This window comes from Acipenser ruthenus, chromosome 3 (assembly GCF_902713425.1).
Source record: "Acipenser ruthenus chromosome 3, fAciRut3.2 maternal haplotype, whole genome shotgun sequence".
Classification (NCBI taxonomy): Eukaryota; Metazoa; Chordata; class Actinopteri; order Acipenseriformes; family Acipenseridae; genus Acipenser; species Acipenser ruthenus.
In genome coordinates, this window is record NC_081191.1 from 31217179 (window position 1) to 31244808 (window position 27630).

At 38.7% G+C, this 27630-nt stretch overlaps 1 protein-coding gene across 2 annotated transcripts; it reads left to right on the top strand.

The window, feature by feature from the left end:
* Window positions 1–339: 339 nt before the first annotated feature.
* Window positions 340–26338, top strand: LOC117394291 (protein O-linked-mannose beta-1,4-N-acetylglucosaminyltransferase 2-like). 2 transcript variants are annotated; one of them, XM_059012773.1, is made up of 2 exons: window positions 340–675; window positions 23623–26338. In XM_059012773.1, exon 2 carries the CDS (start codon window positions 23682–23684, stop codon window positions 25440–25442), a length of 1761 nt encoding a protein of 586 aa, XP_058868756.1. In that variant the 5' UTR covers window positions 340–675; window positions 23623–23681; the 3' UTR covers window positions 25443–26338. The 2 variants fall into 2 exon arrangements, with proteins under 2 accessions (XP_058868756.1, XP_033848302.1); XM_033992411.3 differs by lacking the exon at window positions 340–675 and adding an exon at window positions 18379–18928.
* Window positions 26339–27630: the final 1292 nt, after the last annotated feature.

The following is a 27630-nucleotide window of genomic DNA, read 5'->3' on the forward strand; positions in this document are numbered from 1 at the left end:
CTTGTTAACGGAAGTGAACGACATCAATTATTTAAACAAACATAATGTACTAAATCCATGATACGTGATGCGTAATGTTACAATAAAGTTCATGTTAATCAATTACATTAAACAGAATCTGTATAGGTAGATAATCCAAACAAATGTAAAACGTTTAGTCATTAATACATTTATTGCTTATATAGGTGCTCACTCTTAATGGTTAAGCGATTCCGAGAGGAGTGGTCAATTGTCAAGCGACATTTTTGGCGACTTTAGAATGTCTAAATAGCGACATCTAGCGACTTTGTGAGGTTTCTCTGGCGACTTCGTGATTGGGCGGGGACGCCAACGATGACTCTTGCTTGAATTCTACAGGATTGAAGAGAGGTAAAGATTACAGTGGGGCAGCAGGCACGTAACACAACAAACATAACTGACAAAATAACAAAACAAAAAAGCAGCAATCGATGTTTGCTTTAGTCTGTTTTTAAAACCATTACAATGAATACTCATCAAATTGTTTCAGGAGCTGTGACAGTGAGGAGGATGCAGCTGGTGCATTAGCCTTGTTACTGCCTCTGCAAGCTGCGATAGTGAACACGAAGAAATAATACCTTTCCGTTGCAACTTAATGTAAAGATTGAGAAACTTAAATATTCGTCTGGAAGGATACAATTTCCGTTTGACAACTAGGTAAGAACACTTCTGCATGCATGCTGTGGCATTATAGCTATTTCGTATTGCTAGCGTGTCGCTTGTGTTCAAACTATCTGTCCACTTTGTAAAGTTGTTATTCTGCTGCAATCAAAATGATATTCCAGTTTTGTGAGCAAGATTTAGCATTAGTCATTTAACACCCACTTAAACATGACTAGAAAAGGATGCGACCTGATTATTTAACTGCATGCATTGGGCAGCAGTGTGGAGTAGTGGTTAGTTAGCGGTCTGGACTCCTGACCAGAGGGTTGTGGGTTCAATCCCAGGTGTGGAACACTACTGCTGTACCCTTGAGCAAGGTACTTTACCTAGATTGCTCCAGTAAAAACCCAACTGTATAAATGGGTAATTGTATGTAAAAATAATGTGATATCTTGTAAAAAAGTGTAAGTCGCCTTGGATAAGGGCGTCTGTTAAGAAATAAATAATAATAATAATGCATTCCTATTTATTGTGCATTTAAACATGCGTAACAAGTTGACATTCCTGTAAATAATTGCCAGTTGGTTTTACACGTGTTACGAACATACGTATTTTTTTTGCTACTGTGAGCCTCTGCTTGTAATAACAACTTAACTGTGTCGTTAACAAATATTTTCTAAACAAATACAGTAGCCTACGCTGTTAGAAACAGTGGTTCTCCTTTGTGTGCTAAGGACCGTTGATTGGCTCTATCGTGTCTGCGGACTGCTAGGTGAGTTTGTTTGGCTGTACCGAATTGAAATCACACGAATCACACGACCTGGCCTCTCAGGTCAGTTGACATTTCTTTGATGCAAAGGTATCTGATGTTGGCCTCTGGCAGTGGAGTCTCCACGTAGTGTCACACGTTTTGAGAATTAATGGTACAAGTGTATTTAAACAATGATGTCCCTGAACAAGAGTGCTAGAGTTGAATGAAAGGGCATCACAATGCATTTACATCATTACAGGGTACTGTGAGTCCACCACAGAGTTGAATGAAAGGGCATCACAATGCAGTTATATCATTACAGGGTTCTGTGAGTCCACCACAGAGTTGAATGAAAGGGCATCACAATGCAGTTACATCATTACAGGGTTCTGTGAGTCCACCACAGAGTTAAATGAAAGGGCATCACAATGCAGTTACATCATTACAGGGTACTGTGAGTCCACCACAGAGTTGCACATCATGCATCACCTCCTACTTATTAAATGTGCACTGGAAGTCACAAGTTATTGAGAGTTAAATATGGATATGAAAGTTACAGGGTACATAAGGACCTTTTTATTTTGTTGTGTTACATGTTCCCATGTGTTGCTACAACTGTTTACGTAAGGTGTGTGTATTGTTTTATTGATTTATTTATTTTTTTTACATTTTGACCACTTTTTAAAACTTTTAAATTGCATTCCCTGCCTCAAGATGGCTTCACATGTATGCTCATGGACCTCTAAGAACTACATTTCCCATCATCCTCATGCTCACTGATAAAGCCATCTGCTACATATGTGAGCAGGAGGATGATGGGAAATGTAGTTCTGCGAGGTCCAATTGAAAAGTGGTCAAAATGTAGAAAATAAATAAAACAATACACACACCTTACGTTACAGTTGTAGCAACACATGGGAACATGTAACACAATAAAATAAAAAGGTCCTTATGTGCCCTTTAATTCATTTTAAGGACAATTTATAGGATATTATTTTATTGAGAGCATTAGACTGGGTCTGAATGGAGGGTTTGTCAAACTGTTTTATGTACAGGAGATGTTGGTTATTATGAGACCAACGTTTTTAACATGATATGGACATCTCTAATTAGGGTCCTCATTCAGAAATTGCTTATTGATTTTATACAAATATGTGTAACCTTTCAGGTACTTTGCGAATACTATTCTGTTATGAGGGCAGTATGTGTGTACACTGGTTTGTAGACTCTATACCACTGACATACAGTACATTTGTTATAGTTTAGTGGTATAGTTTCACACATTATGCTGTGTGCCAAAGTGTCCAGGGACAAAGCAGTTTTTTCATTGCTCCTTAAGAGGTCAAACAATATCTGTCAGCCTCTCAATTTTTCAGGTGTTTTTAACTGGAATGCCTGTACCCCAGCTCACAAGCCTAACATTTGGCAGATGTTAGATTCTTTTGGCACACAGCTGCATTATGATACATTTTTATATTGAAAGGAATAAGGGGACTGAGGAAGACAATAGGGAGCATGTGTGGTGGGTGTGGCGAGAGCGTTGCACTTGTCCTTTGATTAGATAACATCTGCCGATGAGCTACAGAAAACCCTGATGCTCCTCTTGAGAAAATGAAACTGTAATAAAATCCTTCTTGATTGTAGAATCGGTAAAAAAAATTCCAGACAGAAGTATGATTTTTATTAATGCTAGCAGTATACAGTATGATCTTCTATCTAATGTGGGAGATCTTTAGATCATTAAAATAGACCCCTAGAACTGCTGATCGTACTAAATGCTGTACGAATTGATTTGATCATTTATCCAATCTGTTATATTGTGTCATTGAATATGTTGGTTTATTTTTTACTACAAAATTTTGTTAATAGCCATTACTAAAGATTTTGTACTACTATTTTGCAGAGTGCTCCTTTTCTGCTGGGCTTTAGCATTTAGACCCCTGTATTACTGGGCTCAGGCACTGCAACAAAGAGTTGACGATTCCAGCAGCCTTAGACTCATTTATATCTTAAGTGACATCTATTTACTTTCTGTACCAAACTGACATCAGTGCTTTGGTATATATGCAGTTATTTATTAGGTTGAAATACTTATCCTCATCATTCTATGGTTAGCCATTCTGCAGTCTGCATTAAAATTCAACTAATTGGCTGTATCGTCAGTTTCATCAGTTGGCATAATTTGACATTATGTATGCTATTCATCATTCTAACAAACTCTTACTAATAACAAAAGACCTTTGAAAATTAAAATAATGTTTTGATTTAAAAAAGTGTATTTAAAACATTTTGGCTGAAAGGGGACTTGTTTGTACTTCCATAAAAAGGCTTCACTGACTGAATGCCTGTTCTGTCCTTGTTTTGCACAATGTTCAACAGTCATTCAAAGCGAACCTGTTAAGAGGGCTTCTGTTGGCTATTGCCATGTGTGTCCTGTGAGATGCATCAGCCAGAAAGAGGGATCATTTAACAAAATTACAACAATTACTTAACACAGCTCACTTTATTGGAGACACAAAAAAACAACCCTAAGTGTTTTTGTTTTTTTTTAATTTAGTGGCCAATTATTTTCTCCCAGTTTAGAATGTCCAATTATGTTTTTTTTTTTCTCCTCACCGCAGCTGATTCCCACACAGCACAGACGTTCTGAGGGCGTAGCGAGCATCCTCCGATCTCACAAGCCTAGTGCCAGAATCGCTTTTATGCCAAGCAATCCAGAGCAGAAGTGGGCGAGCTACCGATCCTGGAGAACAGAGATCAGCCTTGCTTGTTTCTATTTTGCTTGGTGTCTGGCCAGTAGGGTTTGCTGTTGCGCGATGAGCAGGTGCAAGTGTCCCGTCCCCCACCCCTGGGAGCGTCAGAGCCAATGTGACGCCCCCTTCGGAGTCCCCAGCCAAGTTCAGCCTCTTTGCACAGCCTGGATGCAAACTGGCACCGTCCTAAGCTGTATGACTCATCCTGTGCTCCCAGCAGCAGCACTTTTATTGGTTGAGCCACTCGGGGACCCTGTTTTTTCCTGTTTTAAAAATACTGTGCTATTGTTGTTGAAAACATAAGCTATTGCTGTTTCATTTAAAACACTTGGCTAGCTGAATGAATGAATTCAGAGGTGGGCTCATAATTCAATAAAACAATACAATTGAAGTGAACGTGATTGTGGGACAATGCAGATTTAAGCAGTTAAAGACATTCCCAGAAAGAATTTTGGAAAAACAACGCTGTTGAAGCAGGGTGCAAGGGGAATGAGATCTGTGTTCTACTTGATTTAAATATTAGCATGAATCAATGCCTATCTACACAGTTGAACACATAGGATGCATATACAAGGTTCTCCCCAGGCCGTCCAGCTAAGTGACTGTCACCGCCCTGCTGAAAAACCCAGAGCCGTCCGTCTTGCAGATGCTACATCTCCTTTACGATAAGGATTGATTGCGATGCTAACGTGGGAAAAAAAAAATCTTCGAACCACATGACAGCTGTGTAACATCTTGACACTATATTTAACCAATCAAAGAGAGCTGAAGGGGTGGGTTTTCTGTTTCAATCACTTCAAGAGGCTGAAACGCTAAGATGAGTGCTAAAAAAATAACAGATTATTAACAAATAATAACAATGAATATGGAATGTACCAGACCTGAAATGTATGACAAATAAAGAAAATGTCGAAAATTAAAAAGAGCAACCAGATATAGTCAACGAAGAGCAACTTGTAGAAAGCAAATTGGAAGAAATTTTACAGCAAGGAATTGGGTGGTATGATGTGCAAGCTCTGCCAGAAACACAAAACATATCAGGGGGTAAATGGAACAGTGTAGCCTGTCTACGAATTAGGCTGGATTATTATTCATTATTCAATTTCTTCTTATTATTCAAATTATTTGTCTTATTATATATTTAAGGTAAGGCAATTTTATTTTTCTGTTAAAAGTGCTCCTGGTTACAATGCTCTGCGGCCCGGCTATACAGAATTCCTGGGGAGAACCCTGATACAGCAGGCCAGGTCAGAGAGTGTCCTTTCTAGTTTGGGTCGTGGTGACTGTATTCCTTGCCAGTGCTGAATTGTCATGTTTCAGCCAGAAATATCATTACTGAGGTCTGGTATTTCCTGGGCAAATTGACTTGAGAGAAAGTCTATTATACAGACATTGAGTATACACTTGAGCTTGGTGCCTAATAGAAACATTATACTGTAATCACGGTATGTAATATTTAATTGGTTCCATGAGATTAACAGGCTCATTAATAGGAACAACATGATACAGTGCAGTAGAACACATCAAAAAGATTTTTAGTTCTCGGTCCTTCTCCCTATCTCTGCAGATTATGTGTTTCTTACTTTCCCTCTTGCTACTGCAAAATTCTTTCAGTATAACTGATATGGCACTGCAGTCATTTAAAGAGCAGGGCTGTATACAGGGTACAAAACCTAATACTGTCAAAACTTTGTCTTTCGCAGTCACTGGTCATTCATTCTAATCTTTTACCGTTATTTCTGCACATACTGTATAATAATAAGTATGCATAAGATTTATCCCAGGGTTCGTGATTTTTTTATTTTATTTTTTTTTTAATAAAAAAAATCAGATGTATTAGATTTTTATTTAAATTGATTGATTGATTTATTTTATTTTATTTTATTTTATTTTATTTTATTTTATTTTATTTTATTTTTTTAATTTAAATTTGTAGTACCGTAGTTGTTGCTCTACAGTACCTCCAAACTGTAAATTTAAGGATGTTGGAAATGGTGTTACATACCAAACTAAATTACTCAATCTTAATGAATACATAAATAAAGCAAATTATTTATCACTGTGGCATCCTCTAGTGAACTACAATATGTGAACTACAAGAATTTAACGATGGAGTACGCCAGAGAAAAATACCCCTCACTCATCCCAGTCATTCTTTTCTTTCTTTTCTTTCTTTCACACACAGTTGTTAATTAGGACTTGTGACAGGGTGGTCGTGCGATGACGTCAGGCCAGAAGTAGGAACCAAAACACCGACACCAGGTAGTACTGCAGTTTCAAAAAGAGACGCGGGGCGCCGTTTATTTAAATACAAAAACTAAATAAAAGGTTTAAACAAAAAAAAAACACTTGCTCACAGAGTGAAAATAAATAATTAAACAAAACTAGGAGGCTGTGTGGTCCAGTGGTTAAAGAAAAGGGTTTGTAACCAGGAGGTCCCCTGTTCAAATCCCACCTCAGCCACTGACTCACTGTGTGACCCTGAGCAAGTCACTTAACCTTCTTGTGCTCCGTCTTTCGGGTGAGACATAGTTGTAAGTGACTCTGCAGCTGATGCATCGTTCACACACCCTAGTCTCTGTAAGTCGCCTTGGATAAAGGCGTCTGTTAAATAAACAAATAATAAAAAACAAATCACAAAAACTCAACCCTGAGGTCTGGCTGGGCAGCAGCCTTCACGGAACCTATAGGTTTTAGTTTCGTTTTTAAATTAATCTCTCGCTCCTCGCTCGCTCTCGTTCCTCCTCTTGAACACCCACCCTGAGGGTGGAGAGCTGCAGGTTTATATACAGGTGACCATCTCCCGATTAGCAACAAATCATCTAATTAATTCCGGAGATGGCCACCTTCTGCACGAGTTTATTAATTACTGTGGATGGGGCTTCCCATCCACACTATTAAACAATACAAAAATAAAACAATGCAGCTACGCCATCATATATAAATACATAAATACAAATAAACAATAACAAAGCATATGGCGCTTCGCTGTCATATTTATAAAACCATAAACAAACAATAACACTGTCAAATAAAATAACTAAATCATAATATACAAATACAAAATAACACGGGCGGAGGAGGAGACCCCATTCTAAAAATAAATAAAACAGATAACACATACAGGGCTCCTCGCCCTGTCACAGGACTACTTTGCTTTTTATAGTGTGTTCAATTATTAAAGTTCCTGATTGCACCACTAAATAAACCTGGTTTCAGCAGGTCTTAACACAGTGCTCAGTTGTCTATTTGGGACCCCATTGTCATCAGAATCGCTTTGGCGAATATCTTAATGTTGAGACAGGCGCTCTATAACGGGGCAAGACATGTCTTCAGAATACCATTTCAGTGCAGTTTTTTTTTTTACGTCTGCGCTCCATTTATGCGTCACAGAATCGGGGGCAAGCTCCATTTGTGCTGTGATCAGAACACAGCCCTAAGAGTTTTAGTTTATAGACAGTAACATTTTAAGATGTTTGTGTTAATAAAATGTTTTTAAAACTTACTTTTCATGTATTTTCCTTGAGAAACTATATAAAATAGGCAGTAAATGAACAAATTATTTAAATCAATGAATTTCTTTTAAACCAACCCTGATTTATCCCCACGGCTGTACAGTCAAAATTAAAAATTATTATTAATACGCTGTAAAGGGGAAGTAGTAATATGATACACCACTGTTTACATATGTAATATAAGTAATAGCAATAATTAATATGGCCTCAATATGGCCAAGTGGTTAGAGGGCTGGGAGTCACTTTAATCAATGCTTATCTACTAAATACCATGTAGTCCTGGCCAATTAACCTCATTATTACAGTGGTTGTCAAGGCAAGGGCACAGTTCTTGAGGGTATCAAAATGTAGGTCACGGTGGACCACTTTTAGATAAGTTCCTTAAACACTGACATCTGATTTAGAGGGAATAACGTTTTGCTGAAGGTATGTTTTTGTAAAGCATTTCCTTTGATACTCGGTTCTACATGCTGTGGATGTAGATCATGGTGATGCTGGCACTGGTCACATCTGATTTATATAAATGGCAGGGACATGTATGTCACTGACATTTTATAATAGCAAATGGCTTGTTTCAGGGATGTGGGGGGAAGGGAGATACAAAAACCGTCTTTATGCAAGCACATGTATTATTAGCTTTTAAAAACACCACTTCACAGTCCCTGTTGTCTTGGATTAACATTTAAGCCTTTCTCAAAGTAGTTGTTTATAGTGTGTCAGTGCTGGATTGAGCTGAGATGTGACCTGGTATAAACTATGCACCAATTTCCACTTCTGTTGCCATGGTGTTTGTTAGTGTTGAAGGTGATTCCTGTAGATCAGGCTTCACAAACATGGTGTAGATAAGATATTTCCTGTAGATTGCCATGAGACACATGCTTGTCTGTCAATCCGTCCATTTTTCAAACACCTTAATTGCATTATAATCCTTGAAACAGACACATTGGTTGTTGGTTCTGTAGATGAACTGTAACCTCCTAATGCCAATGGTGCTGAAGACCAGTATTTCAACCTATTGATGAGGTCATCTGAGGAATGTGTTTTATAAGCCCCCCCTCTGGCAGCAGCAGGAGAAACTGTTGTCTGACACAAGACACTGCTGCAGTGCCTCTGCACTTGGATTGATAAATAACTCCAGCATTGCGTGGTTGCAGTGGAGAGCTGGCATCTTGGTTGGTGTCTTTGTACCTTAAAGACGTTTTATCATCACTTAAGGCTGTAAAAATCATTATAACACCATGTAACTAGTAATCCTAGCGCCAGGTTTAATAAAAACAAGATCAAAACAAAGCTCAAAATAAAAGTTTACCACACAAATAGCAAGAGCTAGTCCCACTAAAAGGCACGTCCCGTTCCAGGAACCTACTTCTCTATGCAAAATTTCTCTATACTGTTTGGGATGAACATCCCCTAAACTGACCTACTTCTGAGCTCCCGGAGTGCTAGCATTCTCACGGTGACGCCTGCCTCTTCAAACGGCCTCGGCTGAGCAATGCCTTCACGTGCACCGTCTTGAAGTAGAAGGGTTTCGTGTAGCAGACGCTCTCTTCCATGTAAACACAGCATGGCGATGCAGTCACCCCGAGCTGTGGCGCAGACGCCTTTTGAGCTCTCCTCAGCCTCCCCGGGCACATCCCCCAGCCAATCAGGACCTCCCGATCAACTCTGCACCAGACGAGCCTACATGCCCAATTAGTTGCTTAGCAACGCGTCTCCTGTTGCGTGTCCCAGATGCTTTCATAAAGGCACACATTCACTCGAGAACCAGCAAAAGGGTCTCCCTGTCACATATCCTCCCTCTCAGAATGGCACCAACTGTCTATTCGATACCTCCGGCTGGTTCCTCTTGTGTTTGGGGTTGGGTTCACGGTCATCTTTGGCGCTACCTCAAAGGGCCAGAGAAATGACGACATGGGACCCGGGCGATTATTTTAAATGTAGGCCCTATATATATTGTGCGAGACTTTATTCCCATGGATCTGCCTGCTTGAATGAGCTGCGCTGCAAAACAATTTACGCAGTAAATGTTTAGGACGAGCAAGTGTACTAAGTTAGTCTTATCTTCAGTACTCGGTTAATCCACTTGAACAGGATTGTCATGAATCTGATTTAGTATGCTGCGATCAGGATCTTGTTTAGTCTGATTTAACAGATGATCTACCTGTGATGATTAACTTCTGGTACGCTGCAATCAGGATTAGAAGGTGTACTAACTTTAGTCTAATCAAGTGGACTAAATCTGCTTAATCCACTAGTTAGACACATCAATTGGACTAAATTTGGTATGCTGCAATTGACCCCTGGTTTTTAGTCCTGTGCGAATCCTGGTTAAATATGAGTCTGGTCAACTGAGAATCTTGCTTTTGTAATGTCAGGCTATACTGCAATGTGGCTGTACTGTAGCTACCTACATGCCATTAAATGACCCTGATAGTTTAGTTGTGCTATTTTCCACACAGGCTGCAGGCAAAAGTCTTATCAGTTTTAACTACAGCATAGTAGAATTGATGTGGATTCCGCAGTAAGATGAATATAAAATGTGAGGTTGGTAAAAAAAATAAATAAATAAAAACAACTTACAAAGAAAGACATAATCAGAGCAGGACTTCTCCCTTGTGGCTGCAAGCTTTCTTCACTCTTGTAATGTTTTTATGTTACCACACATATACCCTCTATTTAAAACATTGCAGTGAACTAATGCTATGCTTTCCCAGTGGATTATTTATACCTATCCATGACTCTTTGGAATCCATTAAAGTACATAATAGGGGGGCTCCCAGGTGGCGCATCCAGTAAAAGCACTCGCTAGACTGCAGGATGCGCTCTATAGTCTGGACGTCGCGAGTTCGAGTCCAGGCTATTCCACAGCCGACCGTGGACGGGAGCTCCGAGGGGGCGGCGCGCAATTGGCCGAGCGTCGCCCGGGGGGAGGGAGGGTTAGGTCGACCAGGGTGTCCTTGGCTCACCGCGCACCACCGACCCCTGTAGTCTGGCCGGGCGCCTGCGGGCTTGCCTGTAAGCTGCCCAGAGCTGCGTTGTCCTCCGACGCTGTAGCTCTGAGGTGGCTGCACAGTGAGTTCGCAGTGTGTAAAGAAGCGGGCGGCTGACGGCACACGCTTCGGAGGACAGCATGTGTTCATCTTCGCCCCTCCCGAGTCAGCGCAGGGGTGGTAGCGGTGAGCTGAGCATAATAAAATAATTGGGCATTTCAAATTGGGGAGAAAATAATAAAAACGAATTGGCAAAGACTAAATTTATAAAAAAAAAAAAAAAAAAAGTACATAATAGGAAAAATGCTTCACTGGAAAATTCTTCTATATTTATTCATGTGATATTTATTTATTTATTTATGTATGTATGTATGTATGTATGTGTTTTATTAACATCTGGACATTAACATTATAAAACACCTGCCACCTGTTGCACACGCTTTTGTCTAAATGGGTCGTCTTGTGCCTGCAGTGGTATTCCTAACTGATAATATCTCTGAATCTCCCCGCAAAGGGTCAGTTTCTATTATGATGAACAAGGCAGTTGATCTGAAAAGACGGTACAAATTAAAGATGTTAATGGGTATTTTAATGGTGTTTCTCATTTTGTGTTGTCTAACTCCTGTAAATTGTTGATTGCAGGTTAAACAAAATATACCTAACATAAATGAAGATTTGCATATACAGTTGCAGACAAAAGTATTGGCATTCTATACTTAATAATAAAATAATTCAAGAAAGCATGTTAAATACAAGCATTTAGTGAACATTAGCCACTAATGTAATATGACAAAGATCAAAGTACACAATTTCTGGTAGTTAAACAAAAACATCTTTATACTTAAGCAATTTCAAATATTTGTTCATGACAAAAGTATTGGCACCTTTACATTAAAAGTCTGTACAAATGGAATATAACTAATTTAAAAATACATTAACTGATTGAAAACCTACAAAGTAATTAAGCTGCTTTATTACGTCAATAGCCAGAAAAAAGGTAATTGTTTCCAACATCTGTTGAAGAAGGAGATGATGGACTACACAGGAGATGATGTTTAAGACAAAGGACTTGGAATCGTGTTTGAAAATAGCCCTCGTAGCCAACTACAACAAAGGAAGTGGCTGAAGAACAGTGTCTGATAAATATAGAATACCAAAATCCACAATCAGAGCAGTGATGTACAAAAGAAGTACACAGCACAAATTCAGCTGAAACGGTTGAAAGAAATTGACGTCCAAAGAAAATGACTGGTTTAGCAGGTAGAAGAATGGGGTCTGAGCAGCTAAAATTAAGATTAACAGCTAAGTACTTACAGAAAGATTTAGAAATGTCAGGCATAATAGTGCATGAAATAACTACAAAGGCACGTGAACACAGGCATTGTTTATTATTAGTTTATTTAGCAGATGCCTTTATCCAAGGCGACTTACAGAGACTAGGGTGTGTGAACTATGCATCAGCTGCAGAGTCACTTACAATTACGTCTCACCCGAAAGACTGAGCACAAGGAGGTTAAGTGACTTGCTCAGGGTCACACAATGAGTGGGCTGAGGTGGGATTTGAACCGGGGACCTCCTCGTTACAAGCCCTTTTCTTTAACCACTGGACCACACAGCCTCCTACATTTTGTGTGCATGTAGACCTCACTGCAAACCTCTTTTAAAGACAATTCATAAAACAAACCGTCTAAGTTGCCAGGACAATTCTGTGGTCCAGAGACTAAAACAGAACTTTTCCCCAAAAATGGACCACAGTTTGTTTGGAGAAAATAAGGGAAAGCCTTCAATGAAGAAAACGTTGTACCTACAGTTAAACATGGAGGTGGTTTGATCATCATATGGTTGTTTTAGTAGTTCAGGGACTGGAGACATTCGTGTGATTGAAGATGTACAAAGTACAATGGTACCATCTGCTCGTAGGCTGATTGACAGACAGTTTATCTGCCAACACGATAAAGACCCAAATCATATCAACTGTGGAATTCTTGAAGAAAACGAAGATAAGTTCTGGAAAGGCTTTCGCAATCACCAGATCTCAATCCAATAGAAATGCTTTGGACTGATCTGAAGAAAAGACAGAATGGTCCCAGATTTCACCAACAAGCTGTAACATGCTGGTTAAAAGTTCTCATAAACATCTGAAACCTGTAATACAAGCAAAAGGAGGACACACGAAGCAGGGGTGCCAGTACTTTTGTCATGAACGAATACTTTAAAGGAAATAAGTGTGTTTATTTTATAAAAAAAATATGTGTAAAATTACTAGAAGTTGTGTATTTTGCATTTTTGTTTTTATTAAAAAAATGGTTAAAATGTACTAAATGCTTACTCTGTTACTGTGAATTATGGTATAATAAGCGTGGGGTGCCAATATTTTTGTCTGCGACTGTATGACGTCCAAAGAATCCTGACAATAACCAAAACAAACAAACAAAATATTTGCACAATATCTACATAAGTAGTTTTCATGACAAAAACGTTTAATCATATGCTGTTATAGATTTAAGAAGTATGCTTAAATACAACAAAATAGCAAGTTTGTCGGTAACATACACACTCACATACTATCAGTAGGATGAAGCAGGTGATCACTATATCAGCAGTATATACAGAATCATGTGGCACGTAGTGTAGCAATGACATACTTAATCACAATTTGACAAGTGATTCTACAGATATATGTAACAATGTAAGTGTGACATGCAGACAAGTGGAAATCCCAGAGTACCAGGGTCAACGCCATGTCAAAAGCAGACCATTTAGCAGATTTGCCACTAGATGGCACTGTCTTCATAAGCTGGCATGATGGTTGTAAGATTCTAAAGCTACCCTAAACCTTCCAGCTTTATAACAGCTTGTCTAGAAACAGTGGGGGGATACATACTGTAAAATATTGCAATAGCCTGGATAATAGCATTATATCTATTCACAATATAGTATTGTTTCCAATAATAAGCATGTGTTGCAGACTTTGTTGAGGAAAGCAAAGCAAGAATACTAGGGACACTGTATAATCCGATTTGAGATACTGAACTGTAGTTATACTGTACAGTAACATGAAGTTTATCAGCATGCAACCATATTGACTGTTTTTGAGGATTCCAGTAATTGCCTGGTGGTTAAAGGATGCTTTATCGCTGACCTTCCTTTTATGATGAGTTTCTTTTTTTATGTTAATTCAGCATATGCAAATATTTCAAATACAATACTTAAACTGCTGTATCCTGGTACCTGTACTGTAGCACCCAAAAGAAAAAAAATGAAAAAAAAACAGAAATGAATTATCTGTAATGACTAATGTACGTTGAACATATTTTATTCTTTTTAGATCATTATTGGTCCTAGGCTTTGCTTCCTGCCATTGCTGAGGAATAAGTAATAACAATAATTACTAGAAACCTGCTGCCTTAGAGATTTGTTTATATTGGAGGTTGACCTACTGCACACTAATTTAAGGATCCTTAAGCCCACCTACTTTGATTGTTACTAGTTTTACAATATTACTATAGTAAATTTGTTTTAATAACACTGTAAGAACATCTGCATGCATTACATTACTTCCACCATACTGTATTATTATTATTATTATTTATTTCTTAACAGACGCCCTTATCCAGGGCGACTTACAATTGTTACAAGATATCACATTATTTTTACATACAATTACCCATTTATACAGGTGGGTTTTTACTGGAGCAATCTAGGTAAAGTACCTTGCTCAATGGTACAGCAGCAATGTCCCCCACCTGGGATTGAACCAACAACCCTCTGGTCAAGAGTCCAGAGCCCTAACCACTACTCCACACTGCTGTGTGCATATACACACCTTCAGGGAATCCAAATTTTGTAATACTGTACGATAGAAGACCAGCTTTTACAGTCCAGTTCTAGCAGCGGGGTACTCTATATAGTCATTCTGCTCATTGGATAAAGGGTAGTTTGTGTTATTTGGAGGTATGAGTGCTTTCTAAAGAGGCCTTTCTTGTTATGACAGTGAGGCAGCTCTAGAAACAATATGCTGCAGTATTTCAGGCGGTGAGACAGGGATTCATAATGCCACTTTCTCATGCTGCCTGCCCTGCTCTAAAGTATGGTTTTCCATGCCTGATGGTTTTACAGTGGGAGATAAATTATTGAAGAGGCTTTTACGTTCCATTCAGTAACCCTAGCGTTTTGAAAGTGCCACAGTTTGTAAGCTTATCTGACTCGTGCATTTGAAAATGAAATAAGGTCCATCGATCTGCAGCACCACATCAGTGCATTTTGAATGCAGCTGACACCTTAGCCTTTTTTTTGTTATTTCATTTAATTTTTCTGCTCTTGTAAACAGCAGTTAAATGCCCCGGGTTGTTGGACAGTGAGATTAAACTAACCATGCAGTGCACCCTTATGATTACATGAAATTACTTTTGCTGGGAAAATTCCAATTTAAAACATGGATTGAAATGAGCTTCTACTAAATGTGTGTGTGTGTGTATATATATATATATATATATATATATATATATATATATATATATATATATTATACATTATCCAAAAACCACACTGAAAACTAAACAAAAAAAAAAACACAGAATTGTGAAACATTAATTGCAATGCAGAAACTTTTGTTTGGTTTTGCCATGGACAAGCACCTTAAATGCTTTTTTTATTATAAATGTTTAATATAACAATATAAAAGTCTAAAAATAAATAAATGATAGGAGTAGGTGAATTGACATTATCTATCTATCTCTATCGATCTGTATATCTAGCCCTTTCTTTATTGTTGTGGACTTGTACTCATAGTTAAACAACACTACAAAAGTACAAAAGCTAATAAAGGGTAGGAAGGTAACTATCTACAGTATGTCTAATGTAACTAAGTTAATTTTTTTTTTTTTTTTTTTCCACGAGTCTGTGGTCTGGATTCAGTCAATAACCTGGGAGGAAGGACAGTTTGCATTCACCAGTTTAGAGCCGATATTGCTGGCACTTCATTATTTTACTAACAAATCTCAAGGTAGTTGTGTAAAACAGGGCTGATTGCAGGGTACTGTACATGTCCAACTCGTATAAAGTAGTATAAACTGTTTTATTTCATTATGAACATATTGAGCACTTGAAATGCGTGTTTATGGCTGGCGAATAAGCAACTAGATTACTGATGCTCAGCACCATCTTAGTCCCCCTCAACCTAACCTACCAATTTACCTAGCTGAATTGTTAGAAGGTAAATCTATATAATAAATACAATATTCCAGTTTGGAGAGAGTCGGGATGCTATATATTGCTATAGCAAGGCAATCAATAAGGAATACAATAGTATTGTTTCTTTAGAAATATATAATATGTGCATGCAGGTCTTTTGTTAAGCATTGAAAAAAAAAAAATCTATGATCTATTTCTGTGTTTTTCCTTCACAGCCGTATTGTTTCTGGTCAATACGGACGTCGGTTTTTGCTGATTTATACCCAGTTTTTGTCTATTATTCAATATTTTCCCAGTACTATTTTCTAGGAAATACACAATATTTTGATTAAAATGCTGTTATTTTGACTCTGACATTGTAATAAGCAGCTCTACATTGTATATCCCAGGATACAGCAGACGTTTACATCAGATGATCAAATAACGTTCTCTGTCACTTCACAAACAGATTATCACCTGATTATGTTGGCCAATCAAAGTCTGATTATTGTGGCAATTGCTGGGTGTAGTAACTAGCTTGATCAAAAACTAAACTGAAATACTTACACGAAAATATAATATTTTTAGTGGATGAGGAATGGAGAGAAAATGTAAATCAGTTAATGAATATTCAAAAGAAAACAAATGTTTCAAACTATACAAAAAGCAAAAATAGCAGAAGTGGGTCAGATGAGGCAGAGGATGCATAGCGCTGCAAATACTGCTGCATTGAGGTACATGTTCGTGCTGACAATAAAAGAACATACAGAAGAACAAGCTACACATTAAACTAAAACAAGAAAGTGAACTGAGAGACAAGCAATCCATGTATGCTGCTTTTACACACACTTTAATAAAAAAAAGAAAGCACAGAATGACTGTGTTAATGAGTTTGTCAGAGCGCTGTGCTTTGCTGGACAGCCACTGTTTATTGCAGAGGTGTATGTATTGGTGACTTTGTGCGACAGTACTGTCTGTAGTAAAACACAGCCTAACACCGACAATCTTAATTGTAAATATTTGACAGAAAATGGTGATGCTTTTAATTTTCTTTTTCTTTTTGATTTCAAGGTGAATAAACCTGGCTTGTTCTGTGCTGATGTCATGTTCATACCTTTTGTAGATACTATTTCCATCAGCACAGCGATTGCCCAAACGTTCGCAAAGTACCAGCTAACTTGGGAAAATTTGGCTTCGACTTGCACAGATTCTGCTTCATCATACATGCCAGGGACATTATTAATCAGAAACCAGAACTGCTACTCATTATATTCCACATTTAAAGTGTGTATACTAAGATTTTTTCCCCTGATTTTTACCGATGTTTCATTTAAAAACAAATTTTTACCGATTTTATCCCTATTTTAATATATGTAAAATAAACTCAGAAAAATTCCCAGAATTTTTTTTTAAAGATAAAAACCAAAAACGTGGAACACTACCCATAAGTTAGTATTAAAGTATGTACAATATTTATTGAAAGAGTAAATTACTCAATGACCAAAAACCTTATCTGAAGCGCTGTGTGTGTGTGTGCATGTTTATAGATATAATTAGAATATGGTATTAAATGTAACCCTATGGGCTTATAAATTAACAAGCACTGTTTGTTTTGTTTTGTTTTTGTCTTTAATGGTCAGATATGAGACAAAAGCTATGGCATCACTACAGGAGAAGGAAGGGACCTTTTATTCTTTGCTTTGTGACGGGTGTGGTCACACCCAGCTCCCCTTGTATAGCAAGGCCCTGGCGTCAGTGACCACCCAGAATGCACAGAAAGTATTTTTCAGAGATTTTTACAGCATGCTTCATAAATTACTTAATGAACACGCCTAAAGCAAATATTGCAGCTTGTGTTGTTTTAAGTGGGGAATGACATCTCACGTTACAGCTTTTTATTTATTTTTTGTCCCAGATGTAAACCTGGAAAATCCTGCTAAAACCAGAATACAAAAGCCTGATGGGTTATCATCTCAAGCATTAGCCCCCCATGCCGATTCCAATTCGTGTCCCTGGAGTGCAGAAAATCAACACAGTATGGCACAGTGCTGGAGTGCAGTTGTTATTAATTGTAGTAAATGGAAACTGCAGCATTACATCTATAAACACTTTTTCAATTTCAAAAGCAGAAGGAAAAAAATATATATACTGGGCACAAAAAAAGACAGATTATTCAATGCCATCCGCAGTTTGAGAACTCGAGAGAATTGCTTTTAATAAAACAATTATTCGATTATGATGGTATGGTACATAGTCCTGGTATCTTCTCTGTGCCATGCACTAATAAATTAATAATGTATGAGTTTGTTAGCATCACAGTAGCTTACGTTCTAGGATCACTACTGTACAATACTTTATAAACCTGAGCAGTTTTATATAAAACACAAATATACACCAAACAGGACCTGTTAATTCTATAAGATGCAAGCGGACTGCCTGTTGCTAAAAGCGGATTGCCTTAGCTAAAAGAGCCTGGCAAGCGAGAGATGTCCTCGCGTTCTTTTCAACCTGCTTTTATCACAGTCCTCCTGCTTCTAGGCTGTGAGGTGAGCTAAAGGGAAGCATGTCTTGCTGGTGCAACTTACACAGCCCGGGCCAGCAGACTCAGAGGGGAGAGAGAAGACGCGACAGAGAGTAGGCAAGCGAGAGATGTCCTTGTGTTCATTTCAACCTGCGGGTTCCCTCGGGGAAGGGAGTAAAGGGGGGGAAGGCCACAGGGATGGAGTCTCGGCAAATCATTCTGTGAGCAACGTTGACCTCTGAGGATCTGACAAATTGAGGTGAAGCAGCTGATACACAAGGACACAATGACAACCGAGCATGCTCAGAGCGTGCAAGAGAGGTGAAGCAGCATAAAGAGGGGGGCCCTAGGTGCTCCGGTACACTGTCAACACACGACACAAGGGAGACTGGGAGTGAGATCTTGAGACGAAGGCTTGCCTTTCTCTCAGGAAGACTTGAATGTATTTTGGTGGCGCTGTGCAAGGAGCAAGGTTGCTCTTTCATTGTTCAGGCAGCCAGTGCAGTAAATCAGAGTGGCAGTGTACTGTGTATGTATGTAGTGTAAGCTTCAAGAGATTGCAGACCAGACCGGGAGCAGATGCTGTTGATTAATATGCTGTTCTGGTGAGTGTTTATTGTCATTTTTGGCTTCCTGCAGTGTGCAGCACATATGGTTTGGGGGAGATTCTGTTTTCATTGCCTCGTTTTATATTATTTGTACCTCTGAAATCGATATTGGGGACTGAAGAGATACATAAACAAAACTTTTGGAAAGGGCAAAGTTATAATCGTGTGGCTGTTCTTGGGTGTGTGAATCAGGGTTTACAGTAGTTGGCTTGAGTTTTTTATTAAAACGTGGAATATTAATGACAGAATTGGAAACATTTATAGTAAAAAGCTCTCACAGTGAACAATGGTTTTATACATGCATGGATTTTAAATGGTTCTTAAATAAGGTGTTAAAAATAATGTGTTTAAATCTAGAGCCATGCAGACCTCATTCAGAATAAGCATTTTCTTATTATTTTTTTTTATTTTTTACTACAGGTTTCGGTAAAAAAATAATAAACTGCAGGGATGTGCATTTTGGTACATATGTATGAACGTTTAAGTATATCATAGTTTAAACAATCTCTGTCTTCGTATAGCTATACATATGAATACAGACACACTTTTCTAAATTCAATGCTGAGAAGCAACAACTCTCAAAATCGTTCCTAAACTCACCATTGAGAGCTAATGACGCGCAGCGTTGACTCAACGCTGACTCAATGAACTCACCGACTCTCAAAACTCTTATTTTCTCTTTCAACAGAAAGATGACACCCACAACCGCGGTCAAGCTGCTATATAAAAATTATGAATGGGATTTCAATGTAGATACTGATACCGTAATCCGCCTTCAAAACGGCAATTGTTAATATACACACATTTTGATATAAATATATATATATATATATATATATATATATATATATATATATATATATATATATAAATAGTTATGTTTTTATGTATTGTATAACAAATAAAACGCAGCAAATATGACAACCTAACTACAACCTATATATATATATATATATATATATATATAGATATATATATATATATATATATATATATATATATATATATATATATATATATAGATATATATATATATATATATATATATATATTGTGACAACTCTGGCAATGTTGGACAGACTGTCAGTCTAATTCGGGACTTTTAGCCCTGTCCTGTAGTGTAAAAAAATTGATGTCAATCTCAGTATTGTCGTTTAAACAGGTCGGTGCCTTTTTATTCACAAAAAGTTTAACAAAACAACAAACAAAACAAAACAAAAGCCTAGCTCTTGTCTTGGAGTTACTAACTAAACGTTTCACTGTCTAACGACCGGGCAGCTAAGCTGCTTACCGGCTTCTTTAAAAACAAAACAAATTCTTATATGGATTTGTTAAATATAATGGTTACCTTATATACAGTTCCAGGAGGTCCTTTCAACACCTCAGCTTTTGTCTAGCACCCAACGAGTGAGACCTGAACAATATATATATATATATATATATATATATATATATATATATATATATATATATATATATATATATATATATATATTTATTTATACACACAGTGCCTTGCAAAAGTATTCAGACCCCTGACAAATTCTCTCATATTACTGATTTACAAATGGTACATTGAAATTTCATTCTGTTTGATATTTTATTTTAAAACACTGAAACTCAAAATCAATTATTGTAAGGTGACATTGGTTTTATTTTGGGAAATATTTTTAAGAAAAATAAAAAACTGAAATATCTTGCTTGCATAAGTATTCAACCCCTGTGCTGTGGAAGCTCCTAGTTTACACCGATGAAAGAAATTGCCCTAATGAGGACACAATTACTTTACCATTGGCCTCCACCTGTGAACCATTAAGGTTGGTGTCACATTTTCTGGATAAAAACCCCACTGTTGAAGTATCATTGGTCAGGCTGTGAATCTGAAGGAAAATGAAGACCAAAGAGCATTCTACAGAAGTTAGAGATAAAGTAATACAAATGCATAGATTAGGGAAAGGGTACAAAATAATATCCAAGTGTTTGGATATCCCAGTGAGCACAGTTGGATCAATAATCAGGAAGTGGAAGCTGCATCACACCACCCAGGCATTGCCAAGAAAAGGCCATCCCTCAAAACTCAGCGCTCAAACAAGAAGGAGACTTGTGAGAGAAGCCACAGAGAGGCCAACAATCACTTTGAAGGAGCTACAGAGTTCAGTGGCTGGGAGTGGAGTAATGGTGCACCAGTCAACCATATGAAACACTGGCCTGTATGGGAGGGTGGCAAGAAAGAAGCCTTTACTCAAAAAGTACCATCTGAAAGCACGTCTGGAGTTGCCAGAAAGCATGAGAGTGACCCAGCTGCGATGTGGGAAAAGGTTTTGTGGTCAGATGAGACCAAGATAGAGCTTTTTGGCCAAAACTCAAAGCGCTATGTGTGGCGCAAACCTAACACTGCCCATGCCTCAAGACACACCATCCCTACAGTGAAGTATGGTGGTGACAGCATCATGCTGTGGGGATGCTTCTCATCAGCAGGGACTGGGCATCTTGTTAAAACTGAAGGTAGCATGGATGGAGCAAAATACAGAGAAATACTGCAAGAGAACCTGCTTCAGTCCGCTAAAAAACTGAAGCTTGGGAGGAAATTCACCTTTCAGCAGGACAATGATCCCAAGCACAAGGCCAAAGCAACATTGGAGTGGCTCAAGAACAAAAAGGTGAATGTCCTACAGTGGCCCAGTCAAAGTCCTGATCTCAATCCCATTGAGAATCTGTGGCACTATTTGAAAATTGCGGTCCACAAGCGTCGTCCAACCAACCTGAACAACCTGGAGCAAATCTGCCAAGAAGAATGGGCCAAAATCACTCCGACCAAATATTGATTTGATGTAGATTTTTCTTCTGTTCACTCACTTTGCATTTTGTTAATTGATAAATATAAACTATTAACATGTCTATTTTTGAAGGCATTCTTACTTTACAGTATTTTTTCACACCTGCCTAAAACTTTTGCACAGTACTATATATATATATATATATATATATATATATATATATATATATATATATATATATATAAAATTAGGGCTGTCAAGCAATTAAAAAAATTTATCTTAGTTACTCTCGGTTTTAATCGCTTATTAAATTGTTACAATTACTACATCCATTGAATTTAAGTTTGTAATAATCGAAAAAAATGAAAAACAAAAAACTGCAGTAACCTGTTCTACCTGCGTCCTGGAGGCGCTGCGATCCCACGCAGGACACCACATGTGACAGGGTGGCTGAGTGGTGACGCCACGGCAGAAGCAGGCACGAAAACAAACACCAGGGACGTACTGCCGGTAAAGGCGCTTGCGCCGTTTTTATTAAACAAAATAACAAAAATAAATAAAAGGTTTTAACAAAAACACTGCTCACAGAGCAAAAGAAAATATTTAAACAAAAACAATTCTCGAACACAAAATAAATGCAACACAGGTCAGGCTGGGCAGATTGTCTTCACTGTGCCTATGTTCAATTTCTTTATCTTGTTTCTCCGTCACTCCTCTCGCTCACTCTCTCCTTCTGACACCCACCCTGAGTTGGAGAGCTGCAGGCTTTTTATAACAGGTGACCATCTCCCGATTAGCAACAAAATTAATCACTTAACCAATTCGGGAGATGGCAACCTTCTGCACGAGTTTAACCGCAGGCGCCTTGTCGGCCACAGGGGTCGCTGGTGCGTGGTGAAAAGTGGATTCCCCTGCCGAACTAAGCCTTTCCTACCCAGCCGGCGCTCTGCCAATTGTGCGCCGCCCCCTGTGAACCCCCGGTCACGGTCGGCAGTGGCATAGCCTGGATTCGAACCTGCAATCTCTAGGCTATAGGGCGCATCCTGCACTCCACACGGAGTGCCTTTACTGGATGCGCCATTCAGGAGCCCCATGAGCCAGCTTTACTAATTCCTCGTTTTTAAGTAGTGGTGTTCAGAATCTTTTGATATGGTTCAAATACATTTATATACTGTAGCCTCAGAATGTACAGAGAATGACTGTCCTCAGGATGGATAGTACATTGGTATGCGAGCATTGGCCTGTGATTGTTCTGTTAATATGTATGTGAAATACATTGCCTCTTTTGGCAAACATGTTAAGGTTTAGAAATATAAATTAAAACCTTTATTGAAACGTCTTTTTTGGGATCCTTGACTAAATTGCTGTGTGACCTTGAGCAAAATAGCCACAGTCAAATCTTGCTGTAAGATTGGATAGCAGACTTCACTAAAAAATAAGTTTTTATCAAGGTTAGGCCAAGCAAATGATCATTTAATTTCCTATAAAGTGTTATATAAGGTGCTGCAAAATATATGCAGATATACACCCCATGCCTGCTTTCTAGTCGCTCTAGTCGCTCTGACTTTGGGGTGAAAATCAGCTTGTCTTCTAGTCTTCTATATATTTTTAAAGTATAGCTAATCTTGATGTGAAATAATTTCCATCTGATACAAAATACCAGATTTTAATATATATATATATATATATATATATATATATATATATATATATATATATATATATATATATATATATATATATTCTAAAACTGTATGCCATTGTACTTCCAAAACAACTAAAATACTAAAATTGAGGCCAGGTTTACTAAGCTTGTGGTCCAAAAAGGAGTAAACTATAATGATATAGTTGCATGTAACATTCAAGATATATATATTTTTTTCAGAAAATGTCTTCTCTCTTTCTGTTCTGTAGGCGTCTGTAGCTTTGAAAATGAAAGCCCATCCCCTGGTGTTTGCCGTTTATCTGCTGTGATGCGAGGGTCCAGCTGCAGGATGAACATTGCTGCTGTGTTGAATGGGCTGCTGGTGTCCGTTCTGGCGGCAGTGCTGTGGAAGTATGCCAAGCTGCGAGAGCATGCCTATTCAGTGGAGGAGGAGCTGCTCCTGACACAGCAGTCCCAGGAGCTGTCTCAGGTCCGCATTGACTACCACACCGCCCTGCAGTCCCTCCAGGAGGAGGGAACCCGCATGGTGTGCACGGGCAAGATGCACACTGACCGTATCTGCCGCTTCAACTACCTCTGCTACTCCAACGAGGCTGAAGAGTTTGTCTTTTTCCACAGCAACTCCTCGGTCATGCTTCCCAACCTGGGATCCAGAAGGTTCCAGCCTGCCCTCCTCGACCTCTCCTCTGTAGAGGACCACAACACCCAATACTTTAACTTCCTGGAGCTGCCTGCGGCTGCCCTCAAGTTCATGCCCAAGCCCGTGTTTGTACCCGATGTGACTCTCATCCTGAACCGATTCAACCCAGACAACCTTATGCATATCTTTCATGATGACCTTCTCCCTATTTACTACACCATGCTGCAGTACCCCGATCTGGACCAGGATGCCCGCTTGGTCTTCATGGAAGGCTGGAATGAGGGTTTGCACTTTGACCTCTACCGTTTAATGAGCAACAAGCAGCCCCTCCTGAAAGAGCAACTGAAGAACTTTGGCAAGCTCCTGTGCTTCACCAAATCATATGTGGGGTTATCTAAAATGACCACCTGGTACCAGTATGGTTTTGTTCAACCCCAGGGCGCCAAAGCCAACATATTGGTGTCGAGTATGGAAATCAGACAGTTCACCAGGTTCCTGATGGAGAAACTCAACGTGAGTATGGAAGAAAGTTCTAGTGGTGATGAGTACATTGTAGTTTTCAGTCGTACAATAAATAGGCTGATTCTTAATGAAGCAGAGCTTATTTTAGCCCTAGCACAAGAGTTCCAGATGAAGACAGTCACTGTTTCTTTGGATGACCATTCCTTTGCAGATATCGTGCAGATCATCAGCAGGGCGTCAATGTTAGTCAGCATGCACGGGGCCCAACTTGTTACATCAGTCTTCCTGCCTAGAGGAGCTCTAGTTGTTGAGATTTTCCCATACGCTGTTAACCCAGACCACTACACCCCATACAAAACTCTGGCCTCTTTGCCTGGCATTGACCTGCAGTACGTGGCCTGGCAGAACACCAATGAGGAGAATACGATGGCCTTCCCGGATAGACCCTGGGATCAAGGTGGCATAGCCCATCTGGAGAAAGCAGAGCAGGAGCACATTATGAAAAGCAAGGAGGTCCCTCAGCACCTGTGTTGCCGCAACCCAGAATGGCTTTTCCGCATTTATCAGGACACAAAAGTGGACATCCCCTCGCTCATCGATGCCATTAGACAGACTGTTAAGACCAAGCCGAACCTGAAGAAAGCGAAGCCTGGAATTATCGTCCACCCTGGAAAAGTGAGGGATCCCAAATGCCAGGCATCCATCCAGGGCACCAATGAAGCCAGACTGACTGTTTCCTGGCAGATTCCCTGGAACCTGAAGTACCTGAAGGTCCGGGAAGTGAAATACGAGGTGTGGATACAAGAGCAAGGGGAGAACACATACATGCCTTATATCCTGCCACATCAGAACTACACCTTTTCAGAGAACATCAAGCCTTTCACCACGTACCTAGTATGGATACGTTGCTTTTTCAACAAAACCCTTCTGGGACCCTTTGCAGACGTGTTGGTCTGCAGAACGTAACTTTAATTACAGCTGCGGTCATGTAAGGGTTATATCGTGACTTGGTCCAGACAGCCATTACCTCGGAAAGGTTTGGAAGGGACTTGATTGAAAGCTATTTATGATTACTAAAGTATTGTAATTGGTCTCAAACCATTTGTTTTATGGATCAGACACCCCAGTACACATCGGACAGCTATCTGGTCGTTCACATCTGAACACCAGCAAGCAACATAGACAAAGATAAAAGTCAAATAAAGAATATAGTTATTGATATATATATATATATATATATATATATATATATATATATATATATATATATATATATATATATGATTTCTGTTTTCTGGTGCCCCTGTGATATGTTCATTAAGTGATACCAAGAAAAACATTCTAGAAAGAAAACAAATTGGACATGGTGTATGATTTGGTAGTTTTTCTCGTGAAAGTGCTACCAAATTGATCCTGAAGTATAAGTAAAAGATGATGTTTCATAAATATGATTTTCCTTCCTGGAAAGGGGTGTACAGTAATTCATATTTTAAAAATGCAAAGACGTGTATGTATGTTTGAATGGGTGTATGTTTGTAGGTGTAGGTGACTTGATTTACTATGTAACTATACTATAACCGTAACTATAAATTATATTTTGTAAAGCAGTTTGCAGTGCAGTAGGATTGTATATTTGGATTATAATGGGATTATGATTGTGTAGTGATTTATGTGTATGATTTTCTCATCATGGTGCCAACCCACAAACATATACTGTAAAGAGAAGGTGGGGGAACAAAATTAAAGAATGTAATGGAATTGTGTAATTTGTCTACCTTCTTTTGTTTCAGCAAATCATCTCTCGTCAGGTTTTAATACTACAGTAACCCAGTGTCCAGTATATTTGACATTGAGAAAATAGGCATTGAATAGGTATGGGAACATACCCAGGGCAGGAAAGGGTTAAAAGGCAAAACGGTAGAAGAAAACCCAGAAGTGTGTTCTTGAAAGCAGCAACAACTTGAGAAGTTAAGCAATACTCCTGCTTTACGCAGAATTCACTGCAGAGCAGGTGTTTCTGCAAACCTTGCTATTGTTATTCTAAAGAAAACAAACATGTGGTTGCGTCTTATTACAGAGTTGAGTGATGCTATTGTCTTTGACTACTACACTGAAGTTGAGAACATATCCTGGGAATTCTTAGAAAGATGCACAGTAGGCGTACTCACTCCTGTTATAAAAGCCTTGGTAGTGCTCACTGAAAATAGACTCTAGATTCAGAGAGTGCAGCACGTGTGAGCACACAAAGCAATGAGCAGCACACACCTTAAACCAGACACTTCTTTTGGTGGGTGCAATACAGATCCTGATAAAATCAGGGATACGATCTGGAGAGAGTAGAACATTGTACTTCAGCAAATGAAAGCTGATAAATGGCTTTTGAATAGCACTGCTTAAGTCATGAAGGTTCCCCTTATCATTTTGTTACAAGTTGAAATGGATAGTTTACACCTGTCTGTGAATATCCAGTTAGTTATTTATCCTGGCTCACCACTGCAACCCCCGAACTAACTCAGGAGAGACGAGGATCAGAACAGCCATATCAGAACTTACGGAGTCGGAGGACCATGCAGTTCACCGGTGTGCAGTGAACAAAGGACTCCCCTGCTGACCTAACCCCTACCCCGCCTGGGCACCGCTTGGCCAATTGTGCGCCGCCCCCTGGGAACTCCTGTCCACGGTCAGCGGCGGTGGCATAGATTGCCAAGATATAGGGTGCATCCTGCAGTCCGGGCGGAGTGCCTTTACCGGATGCCCACCCCCATGCTAAGTTAAGTTCCATTTTTACAATAACATTGCAAATATTTGAATAAATAACTTTGATGGTTCATTTAGGGATTTCAAAGGTATAGCAGATACGACCAAATGTCTACCCCCAAACTGAATTTTTTAAATTATTATTTAACCCCAAAATTGATGAAGAAATATACTGTAGCTATATAATTGTTGTATTTAAAATGAAACAATTTTCAAAAAACTGTACGTCCATCAAAAAAACTAAAAAAAAACAAAAAACTGTTATCAGGACTCTTACTTTGAATAAGGTATGGCATCCCAGTGTTTTAACTCTGGTTACAAACAGAATAGTTTGAGCATGTATACTTAGTATGCATTTCAGGGAAGAACTTTTTTTTTTTTTTAAATAAAGGAAGCA

Coding starts and splice junctions, on each gene's coding strand:
- LOC117394291 (XM_059012773.1), top strand. CDS start 23,682: ATGCGAGGGTCCAGCTGCAGGATGAACATTGCTGCTGTGTTGAATGGG.